General features: G+C 36.8%; 1 protein-coding gene across 2 annotated transcripts; it reads right to left on the bottom strand.

The window, feature by feature from the left end:
- On the bottom strand, nt 1-16,229 carry LOC121429683 (nucleoside diphosphate kinase 7-like). Of its 2 annotated transcripts, XM_041626844.1 has the most exons (9): nt 16,103-16,229; nt 11,063-11,179; nt 9,212-9,378; nt 7,719-7,759; nt 6,818-6,938; nt 5,480-5,634; nt 4,390-4,542; nt 2,796-2,929; nt 1-2,157 (listed from the first exon to the last, which is right to left on the bottom strand). In XM_041626844.1, the coding sequence occupies exons 1-9, from the start codon at nt 16,103-16,105 to the stop codon at nt 1,900-1,902; spliced, it is 1,149 nt and encodes a 382-aa protein (XP_041482778.1). In that variant the 5' UTR covers nt 16,106-16,229; the 3' UTR covers nt 1-1,899. The 2 variants fall into 2 exon arrangements, with proteins under 2 accessions (XP_041482778.1, XP_041482777.1); XM_041626843.1 differs by lacking the exon at nt 16,103-16,229 and having other exon boundaries at nt 11,063-11,185.
- Nucleotides 16,230-16,421: the final 192 nt, after the last annotated feature.

Genomic DNA, 16,421 nt, shown 5'->3' with positions numbered 1-16,421 from the left:
TTTAAGAGACAACTAGAGGCACTTGCAATGGCCTTAATTAACTGACTTACTAACAAATTGCAGAGAAGGGACAGGAACTCAAATACACCCTGTACCTAGTATGTATCCACTGTCATGATTTGCATCACGATTTAAACTGCGTTCTCAATTGTGGAGAAATCGTAGTGATAGTATCAGATATCAGATCAGTCGTGATGATCATATTGATAGAAGAAAACATATTTGGACGGTTCATTTTTTTTGTGATCAGCTGCGAATTAGCCAATCTTGGCTTTTGCAACGTATCGCACAATGGTGGGAGTGAGGTATTACCCACAATACAAGAGCGTTGAAGAGGTTCATCTGATTTTTTAACGCGACGGGTTAAATTGCCTCTCGTTTCACGCTGGCTTTGTCTCGAGTCTAGACCCATGTTTGGCCTTATCCCACATGGTCGAATCCTACTTCATCTACAGCAATTCATTTATCAGCCATTTGGTCCAACTGCCAGTTAGCGCATTCACCATTTCATTTGATTTCAAGGACGTACATGTATGTTTTATGACTGTTGCGCAGTCGCTCTCAGCAAAGATGGCTGCGTCCACGTCTCGGAAAACCACTTACTCCGCCGAAGAAGCTTGGGTGTTGATATACGATGAAGAGTTCATCAAAATGTTGGATATCACACAGAGTGACATCGAAGTCGATATGGACGTAATACTTTACATTTTTTGAAGGCGTGGGACTGGGGCGGCTGAAACCCGAACTTTTGCTTTTATTTCTCAAAGGTCAAAGGTCACTATTCGTACATCTGATTGAACTTTGCCATGTACCATTCTATTCAACAGGTCCTACGCTACAAAATAAATATAACTTGTAATGAACAAAAGTAAATTTATAAAAAACTGTTTCAATTTGTTTGGAACAATGCCTACTAATTACCAGTTTTATTATTTCCTCCAGTGAGAGATTGCCATTATGCATATATGCCATATAATCTGTGTGTGGTCTAGGGTTAATATCCACTTTGTCTGTTATCCACTTGTTATCATGAAATGGGTACTTTTCCGTTAACATAACCTTGGTCTGTGTTAGATTTGAAATCAGAACACATTACTCTAATTGCTATAAAGCTAAAGAGGTCTTAACAAGGCAATACAAGTTGTATATTATCCCAGTAGCAACTCTGTGTTATTCAGTCGTTCGATTCACCCACACTATACATAAACACATTGACCTGTATTCTGAAGTCGGGCTAAACTTAGACCATGGTCTGTCTAACTCTGTGCTGGAGTTATGGGAAGCCAAAAATGTCAGCAATTTGTTTACAATGTAGATTTCTTTATGTAACTGTTCTCTTTCCTAATTCTTTAACAGTGAAGAAAAACATCTTTTTTTATCCTTCCTATAGGATTAAGAATCATTTCTTGTTAAAATGAGCTGCTACATTGAACCTCTCCTGAAAGAGATTTCGGTCATAATTGGCTATCCATAGTTAAACAACAACTGTAGTCCAGAATAACAATTAAACCAGACTACAGAATTCCAGTCATTTGGTACAGGTAATAAAAATGACACGTCGCGAGTTTCACAAAGCAGTTTGTAAAGTTATGCATGACTTTAAAAGCAACTAAATCTGGAAAACCAATTGATTTTTTTTATACAGTACCAGCATATGTCAAATAAGCACATGATGATTACATTTGTTGATTGTTAACACACATTTTTGAAGCAAAGTACGTTGGCTGCAATAGCTTCACAAGAATATATTTGAAATACAGATATACTTTTTTAACATTAAGAATGCCTTTAGGCTCATATGTGGCATTTCATATTCCAGTCATTCTTAAAATCATGTATAACTGTAAAAATATAAAAGGTGACAGAAACACCCTCAATGACTCAAGGCACTCAGATAATTTATTGTGACAAGATTCTGAAGAAGTACTCTGTCTCCAGGAGCGCATCTTCTGGGAGATCGGTGCAATGAACGGCGTTATTGACCTTGTTAACTCCAAACCTGGCTCGAAGGGTGCGGGGTCGTAGTGTACGAGCTATCTCCGGATCTGCCGGTCCAACAAACTCACGGAAAGCCTTGGCAACGTTGTCGAACTTCCCGCTGGGGGAACTAATCTCCAAGACATAACAAGCCCCGGAGGTTAGCTCATCCACCATTTCCTATCATAAAAAACAAGAGATATATAGTTATTATTTCTAGAAAAAAAATTTGGAATCATAGGATGAAGTTGGACAAAAAATATTCTCGGCGTGATATCAGGAAGTACTTTTTCAGCAACAGAGTAGTAGATATGTGGAATAGTCTTCCTGATAGTGCTGTTTCACCAAGAATCGCCTAGATAGATAGACTTTGTCCGTCCAGCTGAAAAATGCTAAACGTGATTTAACGACTATTCTAATATTGATATTTTTATACCTCAGTATAATTTGCATAAAATATGACCCTTTACCGCAGCTTTGGTCAAGCATCAAATCGTTTTGGTTTTGTGTTGCAAGGCATATTCCAGGGGACAATGTCATAAAACTGCTCCTAAGTTGAGGGCAACTTTAAACATGGCTGGTGATCCTTTCTGATAAATAGTATACACCAAAATGTTCATTGGTGATGGTTTAGCGCATAAGAAATGTTCACCAGTCGTTCTTAAAAAGTCATTCTTACATTACAAACAGCTTGATAAAAAACCCACCAGTTGTGGGAAAGGCATGAAAAAAATATTCTGAGGTTTCAAATTCTTTTTATATTTTACTAGAGTATGATTAAAATGAAGACCGATTGAGGACACAAATTTTAATCTTACCATGTACTCAGTAACGACACCCTTATAAACCTCAAAGAATTCTTCCGAGTTGGCTTTCTCCATGTGGAACATCTCCATGGCAGTCACTTCAAATCCTTCATTGCATATAGCTGTCATGATCTGACCGGCTAACCCTGGGGGTCAAAATATACACATGATCCCCTTTATCAACAGCTACTGGTGTTGTCATTTGATGGGGGGGGGGGGAGAGAGCTAACGGTCTTAAACTCAAAAGCAAATCAGATTTATTGAAGAAAACGCTGAAAATTTCATCAAAATCTGTTGATGAAATCTCTGGGAGTGGAGAAGGTGCATACATTGTATGCGGGCATGCAAGGATCCGATGACCGGGGTAATAATATATCTGTAAAGAGCTTAGAGACGTCATTCCGATGTGTTAAGTGCTTTATAAATGCGGAATATTATATAATTATTATATCATTATTGACAAATAACACAATTATTTCATATTTCATATTTTTATACACCTGTATGTGGGCCTAGTGTGTATTGTATGTCTCGCACATTAAATCAGTAGTCAATCCATTTTTTTTCATTCCTGGTGGGCAAAATTTCAATAGATAATATTTCATATACATGTATTGAAATACAAAAGAATAAGTGGGCTATGACATCATCAGCTTCCCCATTGCATACACACAAGGAAATGGACGGAACCGTTTTACCGAAATAATGCAAAACTCTATTAATAATGTCATAAAACTTTGTGATTCCTTGTCCGATTCTGATGAAATTGTGAGTATTTGTTTGTCTGTTACTTTATCTCTTCAAATTATATTACTTTCAGTCTAGAGTACATCTTTGATATACAGAACAGTATACAAAATAGTTACAATCATACACGAATATGAAAGCCAAGTTCATCACCTACAATAAATCAACCCAAACAAACTGTAAGATTGTGATACAGTGTGATATTGGAAAGCAGATTCCAGGCTTTGAAATGATATCTTCTCAAACCTTTATCAACAATAACCCCATCAAGAAGTAGTTTATAAGGCCCATAGCCAGGGTTTTCAATTAGCGGGTTCAATCCCTTTAGTCACCCCCCCCCACTTCTCCTTCTTCCCTTATTGTTTCTTGCTTTTTAAATTTTAGGGCCCGAATTCACAAGTGTAGTTTTGAAAACCCACGGTTGAATCCATGGTTTATGCACATTCCCTGAATAAATTACGCTTAATTAATAGCACGTATCGGGCGCGTGTATAAAAATGTCCAATGCTGATGCGCCCTTTTGTCAAAGTGCGCCATATTGACACCTGTTACCATGGTTAGATGCACTATTTTATTCATGAGTCCACTGTTTAAAGAGTGGACTCATGAATAAAATAGTGAGGATAACCACGGCAATAGGCGCCAATTTGGCGTACTGTGACAAAAGTGCTCATCAGCATTGTAATTTTTTATACACGTGCCCGATACGTGCTAAAATTAAGCGTAATTTATACAGGAAATCTGCATAAACCATGGATTCAACTGTGGGTTTTCTAAGCCGCCTTTGTGAATTTGGGCCCAGGGGTTTCGATCAAACGCCCCCTCCGCCTGGCTGGAGGCTCAGTTAAGTATTACATACCTTCTTTGATTGCCGATGGTTTAATGATGCAGCATGTGCAATCCCGAAGTGAGGCATTGTTTGGAAACGCTGCCGGCTGTCCAAAGAAGAAGGAGATTTCCCTGTCTGCGGATTCCATGGAATCTGAACCATGGCATGCATTGCGGGTGTTGTCTGGAAAGAAACAAAAGAAATAGAAGGGGGTGAAAGTTATCGCAGTTTTAAAGTCAAGGGGCATCAGCGTCCATGGGGTGTGGATTATTGTTTGCTGATCCCAAACTTTGTGAAAAGCATTGGAAGTACCCGTGATAGAGACTTCTTTGGGGGAAAGCAAATTTGGTGTACAGGCGAGAAATTCTTCTGCTAAACCTGCTTATATATAGCCTCAGGCAACTGTCAGACCAGCGAAAGTTAGATAATAATTTTACTGTAAGGCAACTTCCAGTGTCATTACACAACATCTGTTGGTTACGAATCTTGTTCTTTTCTATGTGACTGAAATCAACATAGAGTAAAATTCCCCAAATTTAACATATTTATTTGATAGTCAAATAACAAATAATTAAATCACAAGATTTATGTATTTTGTACCCCCCCTCTTACCTGTTTGTGTACGTTCATACTTCATCTAAATTATGTTTATTTTCTCTGGGGCAGCTCACCAACAAGACTTGTTCTTCTATAGCTGTCACCATCCACAAAAAAATTATATAGTGCACTGTATATAATATGGTCTGCATTTAGTGTTAAATGCAATGCTTGCATTTTTGATTTTTTAAAATTTTGAATGAAATAATAATAATATGCAACATTTATATAGCGCTTAATACAAATGTTTCTAAGCGCTGCATACTATTACCTCGGCTTAAGCACGGCTACCCTGATCAGGCGCATCGAGCACCGGGTACCCATTTACTAACCTGGGTCGAGAGTGGCAAATGTAGATAAACGCCTTGCTGAAGGACGCTAGTGCTGCGGTGGGATATGAACCCCCGACCTTTGCCCTCTTTATCTTCAAACACTGCTACGACGATACTGCTACCATCCGTTCCACAACTAGTGCTACTACATTGCACAACTAAATGCCGTACTACCACTGCAATTTACTTACCTGTACCAAACTTAGCTCTGATGCTACCGGGGGCATCACTGCGGGCTGTGGCACTATCCGTTGGTCCAAGAAGAGTGCGCCATTCTCCTATACCATTATTGGTGATCAGCTCCATAGCAACGATTGGACCACTGCTCATGAAACTCACAAGGTTGCTATAAAGGAAGAGAGAAATATAAATGACATTTACAACTTGTAGGGCTGTGATGTGAGAACAAATGCAAGATTGACTTAAATGGGCACTCCAGGCTTGAAAAAGTATGATTTGAACATATGGGTAAGAAGATTATTTCTTATTACTTATTGAGTTAAAAAGGGAGACGTATCACACACACATCTATGAAATTATGAAATAATCATGATTTCATCTAAAATTCTCTTCTACAACCTTTCTCCGTTAACTAGAAATAAAGGGGATTTACTCGCAAATTATGATTGCATGGGCACTTAACCCCTATCTAGGCCAGGGGGCTCGGAGGCCCCCCAAACGATTCGCGCAATATTTTCGCTGGGTGAAATCAATTAACCGCGCCGCTCGCTGACTTTTTACTTTCAAGTCTTGCGCAACTTTTGAGACCAATTTTTCGCATCATTATGTAAGTGCATGTCAGACCAAAAATTGCTAAAAAACGTGATTTTGTGTACAAAGTCAATGCAAATTGTCTTTTCAACCAAAAATCATATATGTATGATTATTTATTGCATGCTTTTTATGTTCTCAGAAGAGTCCCCAACAAATTTCATTGAAAAAACAATGAAAAACAAAAGGTAAAAAAAAAAAGAAATACATAAGAAATTGCCAAAAACAACATAATACATAAGAAAATGATTTGATATCACAATTTTGTTCATGTACACTTGCTAAGAACACCACAAGGACTTTCTATACCAAAAATTAGAACATTTGGAGCTTTATTTAGGGATTTAGAGGAGAAAGGATGATTTCACATACTAATTACGCATAAATTAGTATCTTCACTTATTATCAATTCGCATGAAATAAATTACTATACAATTTTGTAGATTATGTCCCAGACAACACGGTGCCAATTTTCGGCGCTATTGCGCAGTTGACGGCCGAGATCTCAATGGGGCCTGGGAGGCCCCCCCCCCGGACATATGAACTCCAAAAATACCCCGGTCTAGATAGGGTTAAGACTGGGCATTTTTTATCTCTACCATTTTTGCCTTTGTCATTTTTACCTCTGCTATTATTACCTAGAGCTACTATTTTCACCTCAGCCATCCCAGGACAAATTTCCAATTTTACCTCTGCCATTATCCCCTTCGACATTTTTAAAACCGATCAGATCTCTTCACAAGATTAAGCACACTTACTTATAGAATGGTTTTCCCGAATGCTCTCTATAGAACTCCTCAGCTTGACCTCTGGTCAGCCTGGTCATCTTGGCATTGGTCACCACGAATCCTTGCTTGTATGTCATATCAATAATGGGACCTATACGGGGAGGAAATCAGCAAGATTTGAGCAGATAAGACGCTCCTATTTTCATTTATGGTACATGTAATATAAGATTGTGAAGATGATCATTGATGATGATGATGATAGTGGTGATGATGAAGGTGGTGGTGGTGGTGATATATGCTTTCATTTGTATTATCATAGATGGTGACAATGATGGCATTGATGATACATGTATGTGCTTTCATTTTCATAAAATAATGGCGGTGGTAATGATGATGCTGATGATGTAGTGGTGATGCTGATGATGTAGTGGTGGTGATGATGATGATGGTAATGATGATGATGGTGGTGGTGATGATAATGATGATGATGGTGGTGATGATGATAATGATGATGATGGTGGTGGTGATGATGATGATGCTTATGATGATGGTGATAATGATGGTGATGATGATGATGGTGATGATGATGGTGGTGGTGATGATAATGATGATGATGGTGGTGGTATTGATGATGATGATAATGGTGATGATGATGCTTATGATGATGATGGTGATGATAATGATGATGGTGATGATGATGGCGTAACTTTTAAAGCATTAAATCCACTCTGCATTAACTATGCACTGCGCATTCTGATTTTTAATCCATATAAACAATATTACATAAAACATGAATAAAAGTTCAGGATTTATAAAAAAAGATCTTTGTTAAATCAACCATTGTCTTCAAAAGACAAACTTAGTTTAGTAATTTACAAAACAAATATAAAAAAATAAGCGTTTGTATATATATACATGTACATAGACTCACCAAATTTTGAAATGGCGTCAGGTTTGATCAGCCCTAATGTCCTGAAAAAGAATGAAATAAATTACATCATATTGGATTCCACAATATACTATTTAACCATAAAATATTTGATCTAGAAGAATTACTGAGAGATTTTCAAAGAACAAGTAGAAAACAAGTTTTAAATTACTCGATTAGGGCATGATGATGGCCCCGAAACGCAAACGAGAAAAGAAAGCACAGCAAAAATTTATGACTACTTTGTTTGAAATCTCGCGCAACTTTGAGACCAAATTCGCGACATGCAGGTTTAGCATCGCAACGCGACACAAGTTTTTACGAGGAAATGTCATGCCGAAAATGTCTCATTTTTTACTTTGCGTACCGTAAGTCTAAGGGAGATGAAATTCACAAAAGGGTGATTATTTTTCATTCTAATTGTTCTACTTAATTAATTAGGGTTTAATTTAGTTTTTAAATGGTTGTAATGAACTCTATTGAAAAAAAAAACAAGGAAAAACAAAAGATAAAAAAAAAAGAAATACACAAGGAAAAAATTGGCTTTAAAACTTTTCCTTGTGGAAACATTTCAATTAGATTACAAAGATGACATCTAGACAAAAAAAGAAAATTTGATGTGAAAGTGGGTGTTAAATATTGAAAAAAATGTTCTCGAGAATAAATTTGCATCATATATTCATAATAAATGAAAAATAATTGTTTTCAGAATTTTTTTTAATACTAGCATGTAGTTTATGTGGTAAAGAATGTGCATGCCAAATTTTGGGGCGATCTCGCGAACAGCAACTGAGATCAGAAGGGGGCTTCAGAAGGAGGCTATCATACTCAAATAGCCCAGTCATTTTAGGGTATAATAGAGGAAACAATGAGAGATTAGAAAAAAAACAAGAAAACAGGGTATGAAGTTTTAGATTTACGCAAGTCCCAAGCATGATACCATGTTGAAAAACTCTAGTGTACATGTAAGATGAGATCGAACTGACATTAGACCAAGGGCCTTTTTACACGTGAATCTTGAATCACCATTGTATTTTTGCAATCTCATCTTTAGAAATATTGGACCTTTCACACGTCACTTGAAAACTGTGATTTGAATTTCAGAGCGAAGGCGGTATGTGTCCTTGGTGACTTGTCAATCAAAGCACTGAGTGTATGACAAATTGTATTATCTACGGAAGTGCATGCTTGAAAGGACACGTAAGCTCCGCCCCCAAAAGATGTTTCGGAGGTCAAGCCTTCCATACGTAAAATTAGTACTGTAATTTGAGTGAAACTTAACTGGAATTCACTTCCGGAGTAGAATTTGTGATGATTGTGATTAGCATTCACGATTCTACTTTGGTTTCACACGTGCTAAAAATTTGTCATTAGCCTCATTTTCACTGAAATCATTCAAATTACGATTTTTTTACCGTGTAAAAGTGCAGCAAATGGCAAGGATTATTGGAATTAGACAAAATGGCAATTCATTACTTTTGGTTATAAATACTCACTTCTGTTTGACATTTGTAAGCGCTCTCTTCGTGAAATCATCAGCATACTCAACCAGGGTCAGCTGACGTGAGTGAACGTTAACAATACTACCAACATAGAGGTCTTTTAGATGGACTGAATTGCACTGTGATCTCTTCAAGAACTGACGTCTATTCTTTAGGTCATACTGATAACAAAACAGGAAACAAGATTCAAATAAATTGAATTACAGACCAAGGGCCAATTGCACGAAAGGGTCTTTCCAAGGACCGTCTTTCGCGTCACCTTTTATGATGCGCTATAAGCAGGGTGTTTCTGAAATTTATGATAAAAAAATAAAATATGTTCGCTTGCTTTTAAATTAAATTTTATACAGTTTCACGAGATATCACATCATTTTATAAACAAAAATTTTGTTTATTTTAACGGACGAATAAAACATATGTTTGAAGATGATTTATTTGAAATGTGTTTCACATGGTGCATCATAAAAAATGGGCAACATGAAAGACAGTCTTTGCAAAGACCCTTTCATGCAATCGGTCCCTGGTCATCCCAATGACAATGACTTGAACAAATTAAGAGAAAACAACTTAAAATTTTTACCATAATCAGATATTAAATAAGATATAGTACCCAAGGAAATAAGTCTGTTATTTCTCTCTGTTTTAATATAAATTATGCACATTAAAGAGAAATGCCAGTAGTTGCAGTAAACACTGATTTCATGAGAAAGTCTGTAAAACCAGGCTTAATTGTCAGCATATCATCAATATGCTGCCGAGGATCTAGATCTGGTACAGTTACATAAACTGAACTTTGTGAAATCTTGAAATATACGCTGTAAAATCTTCACACTGAAGATCACCAACACAGATAAGCGCACGTGGGACAGTGTATTACTACTGCTTTGAATGTCAGCCCGACGCTTGACCTAAATCCTGTGCTTATTTGCTAATTTCTCAGCAATTACACAATTTCTTCCAGAATCCTTTGGCACATATTTTTTATTTAAATACAAACAGACACTTTGGTAGTCATTTCATTGGATTCTGTACGAACTCATTTTGATATCTTTACCACAACTTTTTCAGCATTTTGCTCTGTGAAATATTTTACTCAGTTTATTTAGATATAAATATTTTCAGCCCGGACCATCCTTTTAAAATTGAATCCACACAAATTCGGGTTGCACATTCTCTACGTTGGGGAAGCGTTTGAGACAGGTGCGAATCTGATGCTCAGAAAAAAAAAGAATATTGAGTAAACCATTGCCATCCGGATGGAGACAGGCAAAAATCACTTGTTCACTGCAACCATCCTGCCTGTGGGGAATCTACAGGATACAGGTAGGACTATGGTATGCTAATGCTGTACATAGCACACACTTTAAATAATCATTAAAATATCTTTTTGTGACCAAAATTACTCATTTCCATACAGTTGCAATTTATTTTTCATTAGTAACTAGGGATACTTTTTGTATTCACCAGAGCGCTCAAAAACTTGAATTTTGGGCATATTTTTGTGTACGCCCTGTATTGGTGGAAAGTAATATGGTAAGAAAATTTTCATTTTTTAAATCTCTATTTTTAATTAAGAAAAAATAATCTAAAGGATCAATATTACTTAGGAGCCAAGTTATATGATGAATAGCTGTAATGAAAACTGACAGTGTAAGAAAATCAAGCATTTGTCCTATGGAAAAAGAGAAAATAAGCCAAACATTGCAACCCATATTTTGCCACACATGGAGATGTAACTGAGAACAAGGTTATATCATAACCTTTTTCATTGAATGAGTGGGCAAAATGTGAATTTGTTTGTTTGGCAAATATGTGAGATGACCAAGGCATTACAAACAAGCTTACCATTTCAATGGTGTTATCATTAGGGTAGAAGAGGAACTGATATCGTCTGATAATTGCTGCATTGTTGTCGTACCACTCACAAATAAAAGAATAGCGACCATCTTGGGCAGAGCTTGCCTGCATCAAAGAAGAAAGAAAGTTATTTGATTAAACAAATATTGCACTTTTACAGCACTTGCTTAATACATTGGAACCACATAATGATAATAATAATAATAAACAATTTTTATATACCGCAAAATCGCAAAATTGCCTCTAAGCGGTTGAGAGAGAGGAAAATGAAGTATAAAGGAAATAGAAATACATGTACTTTGCACAACAAAATGTCACCAGATCATGAATAAAGAAATACCATCAAATGGGCCAATAAACATATAATATTAAGATTTAAAAAGATGAGTTTTAAGCATAACTTTAAATGTATTAACACTATATGCATTGCGAATTTGTAGGGGGAGATTGTTCCAAAGAAATGAAGCTGCATAAGAGAAAGAACGCTGACCATATTGTTTGTAAGAAGTATGAGATCGAGAAAGAAGAGATTGGAAAGAAGAACGTAGAACTCGAACTGGCTGATATCGAGGAAGGATATCAGAAAGGTATGAAGGAGCTAGACCATGATATGACTTGAAAGCAAGAAGAAGAATTTTGTAGGTGATACAAGAAGTAATAGGAAGCCAGTGGAGTTTGACAGATATATGATTCCCCCACTCATCGCATCCTGGTAAAATGTCTTTTCACAAAATGAAAAAATGAAATTTGCATCAATGCATGTTTATTTCCAACTTCCATCTCAATATTTCATAAAATTTTCAATCTTACGCTGGCCTGCCAGTGTAAACTTCAGAAGAAGGAAATGTATCACGGAAATTACAGTGGCCATTCATTCCCCCATTGCCCTCGGACCCCCTGTCGAACAAAGGCAAGTCGCCAGCATGCCGTCAACTTGATTTCTGTGTAAATTCAAAGCAGTTGAGTTTTTCCATTTTCTTTCTTGATTTGTCCTTTTAAAGATACTGAACAATCTTCAGTTTGCAAGAAAGTTCGCAAAATTGGGATAAAAGTTTTTAAACCACAGATTTCTTCATTTTTAGTGCATTTTTCGGTGACCCCAGTTCTTAAATCTTAGCTAAGGCTTCTTGCTCTGGAAATATGGCACAGATTCCACACTTTTAAAGGCACTGACTGTGCTGGTTTAGCTTAACAATAACAATTAAAGGGGAAGTTCACCCTGAAGAAAACTTTGTTGCAAAAATAGCAGAAAAAATAGTAAAAAATATCGGTGAAGGTTTGAGGAAAATCCGTTAAAGAGTAAGAAAGTTATTAGAGTTCAAAGTTTTGGATTTGTGACGTCATAAACGAGCAGCTGCCCCATGTGTTATGTAATATAAAATGCATGAATTTCAAATTTTGCATGGTTCCTGATGACTTAATTTTGTTTTCTTTTCATGATCGGGTGTGAAATAATTTGTCTATTGATATACAAAAGGTACAGTGAAAACCATTTTCAATTTTCTGAGAAAATGACATTTTATTGATTTTTTACCATTCGCTATGTAGGAATGCTGCTCGCATATGACGTCACAAATCAAATAATTGAAATTCTAATAACTTTTTAATTATTTGATGAATTTTTCTCAAACCTTCGGCAATATTTTTTATTATTTTTTCTGCTATTTTTACAATAAAGTTTTTGTCAGGGTGAACTTCCCCTTTAATGACGGCAGTGCACATTTCGAATTCCACACATGTTACTGAGAATATTTTGTGAACAAATTTGTGAAAGAGTTCCATATGCACCCCCACCCAAAATTACAAGATTGCCGAGACTTCCGGTTGGGTCACTTCATACATAGTAGTTCTCTATCAATTTTTTCAGTGTTTCCTACGGCTAATGTTGCCTGGGTTTCGAACTCAACTCGTTGACACTGCAGTCAAGACCTCTTCCCAATATGCTAGCAAGAAGTGCTGATATCGTAAGGGGTATTTTATAGAAGTATCTTAGAAATTACAAGATGCACATCCCAGAGATGCCAAGTTCAAAGACCAGCTATGCGTGAGATTTTCTGTGAATCTCAGTGAGATCACAGACATTGTGTACAATGTATATGGGGATAGGCTGTGATAGTTGCGTGAGACAGAGATTTGAGACTTGGTAGACCAAAAGCTTCAATCTCTGTATTTTGGTTGTTCCACTGAACTACGTTGGCTCCACTCACCATACATAGACTGAAGAGTTAGGGGCCCGTGGGCTACAGACAACGTATAGTGAACTAGCATTATAGATCGCGATTTAAAACTGTTTTTTGAGCGAAATTTCTAGTTTCATTATCAGGGAAATGTAAATAATTGCATACCTTGGACCGGAGTTATTGAAAAAAAATCCACTGGATGATTGAGAAATCTGTCATCTAAGACATTTTCTCCTGACCTGACGGTTTTTCTTGCAAGTTGCCATCTTGAATGACGTCATTATCGTTAATGTCTCGATATATCGCGATTATAACTAGTATCGTTTGTCTTCGTGTAGTGTATCGTATCGTATTATTGCCTTGTAGGTGTGCTGGTGGAATGCAATATCGATATCACATTCGTAAATTGTTGACGCCCTCTCCGTTCGTTTGTAAATATTTCATAGTTTGGCTGCCATAATTTGGATCGATTTCACTGTGCTTTTCCCAACTAAACATCGGTAAAGTATAATTTTCATGCATTTTCATCTATATCGTTTAAACTACTCTTATGTTAAATAGTTCTATATTTTTAATTTGTAGTTTATATATCCTTAGAGTGTAACCTCGATGTGTTATATAGCCCCAAACTTTGGACTCTGGATTGACAAAAGTGCTGGTGTTATAACAAATGGGAGCCCACACGGACACTTTACCGTCGGTGAATGGGGATTACAGTAAAATGTCAGAAATTGTTGAATAAATCCCCAGAAACGACGGTTATTCCTGTCTAGAGACTTGGTAGAGCTCTCTGACATCCTCTGTGTGCGTCTTGTAATTTGGCGAAAGACAAAAGAGAACAAGATGACGACATAAACATCATGGCAAGTCTTCCCCATCTTTTCAAGATATTTTTTCGTTTTTAAAATTAATTATAATTTTTTTTATGTTCAAAAATGGAATCAATATGGTATAAATGTTGAAAATGAAGTTGTATCCTATCATTAAATCTAGAAATTCTACATGAATTAGATTTAATCTAGGTCTAGATTTTTTTTTATAGCAGGAATGTAACTCAAAATTGTCAAATCTCGGCCCTCGGGGGCAAAAATTTCAGTTTTTTTGCGGTACATGCACATGAATGGGACGGAATCCCTGGCTCCGTGGAGAGTAAGCACAAGTTAGTGAAAGAATTTTACTCTCTTACGATCTTCTATACTTGAATCCTAGTCCTCTTTGCTGAATCCATCTACCTTTTCTGACTGACAATACATACTAAGTTACAAGTACTATTTGTGCAGGATCTCTGCTGATCTCCGAAGCTAACGGAGGAAGAAGTTAGGAGCCTCTTCACTCTTAGTCTTGGCTACCCACGAAGCCAGCGCCACCTGTTTCTATCAAAGACTGCCTGCTTCATATTAAGACCTTATTTTTTTATCTTTTTATATAAACTTAAAATGTGTCGATTGAAATCTAGACCTATGTCATGCTCACTCATGGTTTCAAATCGTCTCGTGTGTGAAGGATTCATATGCACCTGGTGCACGCGAATCTTTCACACCATCTTTACTAAAATAACTATGACTTTACATCATATCTATGAAATATGATTTTTCTATAATACTTACCGAACCATATGGACCGTTTGTTGAATTCTTTTTGTTGTTTGTTTTAATAAAATAAGAGCAATTTTCGTGATCTTCACGTAGATGCCTCCTGGTCAGCGTTGATATCAACTTTTGCCTAAAGAGGGCGCGCGATATTATTCACCAAGCCGGTAGGCACTTAAGAACCAAGTTTGAAAGGATACTCGTAAAATTATGTCACTCTGGCCGATGAATATTCATTAGATCGTGGTCGTGCGTGTTCAATACACACCGAGTGCATGCATGCAGAGAGACAACCGGATCTAATGAATATTCATCGCGAGAGTGACATAATTTTACGAGTGTCCTTTCAAACTTGGTTCTTAAGTGCCTACCGTACCTTTGTTTACGGTGTTGCAAGCTAGCTGCATTCTAGGCGATCAGCATTATTTTCTTGCTCGTTCAATCCACTTTCATCATCATCTTGTCAAAAGATGGCGTACTTTACCAATAAGTATATACATGAGATGCAACCTGTTGATTTTTGGTACAATTTCCTATTACGCGCTGACGACTTGAATTGAGAATGTTCGATACGAAAAATTGCTTTTCGATTGTTGTTTGCGTACTTTCCACCGCAGTATTAAGGACGGATCGAACGGAGTATCCTGGTTGAGACTTGGAGGTAAGCGATAAAAACAGTTTTATAAATAATTTCCACTTCATTTTGTTTTTTTAAACTAAATTTATTAAAAAGAAATCATTAGTGGAGAAATACTGAAACGTTTGGCGTTTCTAATTCCCTCACATTCGTGTGATGAATGAAAACGTCAAAGTCCACTATGAAACCACATGCGTTGTGCGAGGTTAGTATTAGTACTACTACTAACCTCGCATGTTGTGTGAGTGTGTCATGCTCAGAACCAGGGCAGTATGATAAAAATTCTAACCATAAACATGATAAACTGCATGAACCCTGATGTGTCTTTTACTGCTTGACCTGGCTTAGTTTTATTTTGGATGCTATTGCCTTCATAGGGCTGATAAGGATAGCTCTACCGTGCCTGGCCTGGCCAGCTGCTCCACTTCCTCCAGCGCAAGCGAGCCTTCGCCTTGGCGGAGGCGGCAGAGCCAGAGCTAGAGGGAGAGCTCCACCGGCCGCGCGCCTCCAGCTCGAGCTCCGCGCGCCTATCGCTAGCAAGTTGATAAGTGGACTGTGGAAATAGGCAACTAATGAATATATTACAGATTTATTTGATACAGTAGCCTCTACAAACACTCACCATTGTTAAGCTTGTGTTCTAAGCAGTCTTCTCTACTGAAATGTGGAAAGTTCGATAATTATAACTAATAAGTTTCAGACGGTCTGCTGCAAAATTCGTTTGAGGTTGTCAAGCAACAATTTTTGAGTAAATCAAATGTGAGGACAGATTAAGAAAAATATTTACACAAAAAAACAATTCAAAAAATTTAAGTTCAATTAGAAATAAAATTTAACGTGTATAATATTTTTTTTGGAAAAAAATGATCTCAAAAAAATATGAAAATCAAGCAAAATATATAAATAAAATTCAAGTCTTTAAAACCGATCGGCACCATTAT

This window comes from Lytechinus variegatus, chromosome 16 (genome assembly GCF_018143015.1).
Source record: "Lytechinus variegatus isolate NC3 chromosome 16, Lvar_3.0, whole genome shotgun sequence".
Taxonomy (NCBI): domain Eukaryota; kingdom Metazoa; phylum Echinodermata; class Echinoidea; order Temnopleuroida; family Toxopneustidae; genus Lytechinus; species Lytechinus variegatus.
Note: the sequence above shows the minus strand (reverse complement) of the source record. Positions and strands in the feature narration are given on the sequence as shown.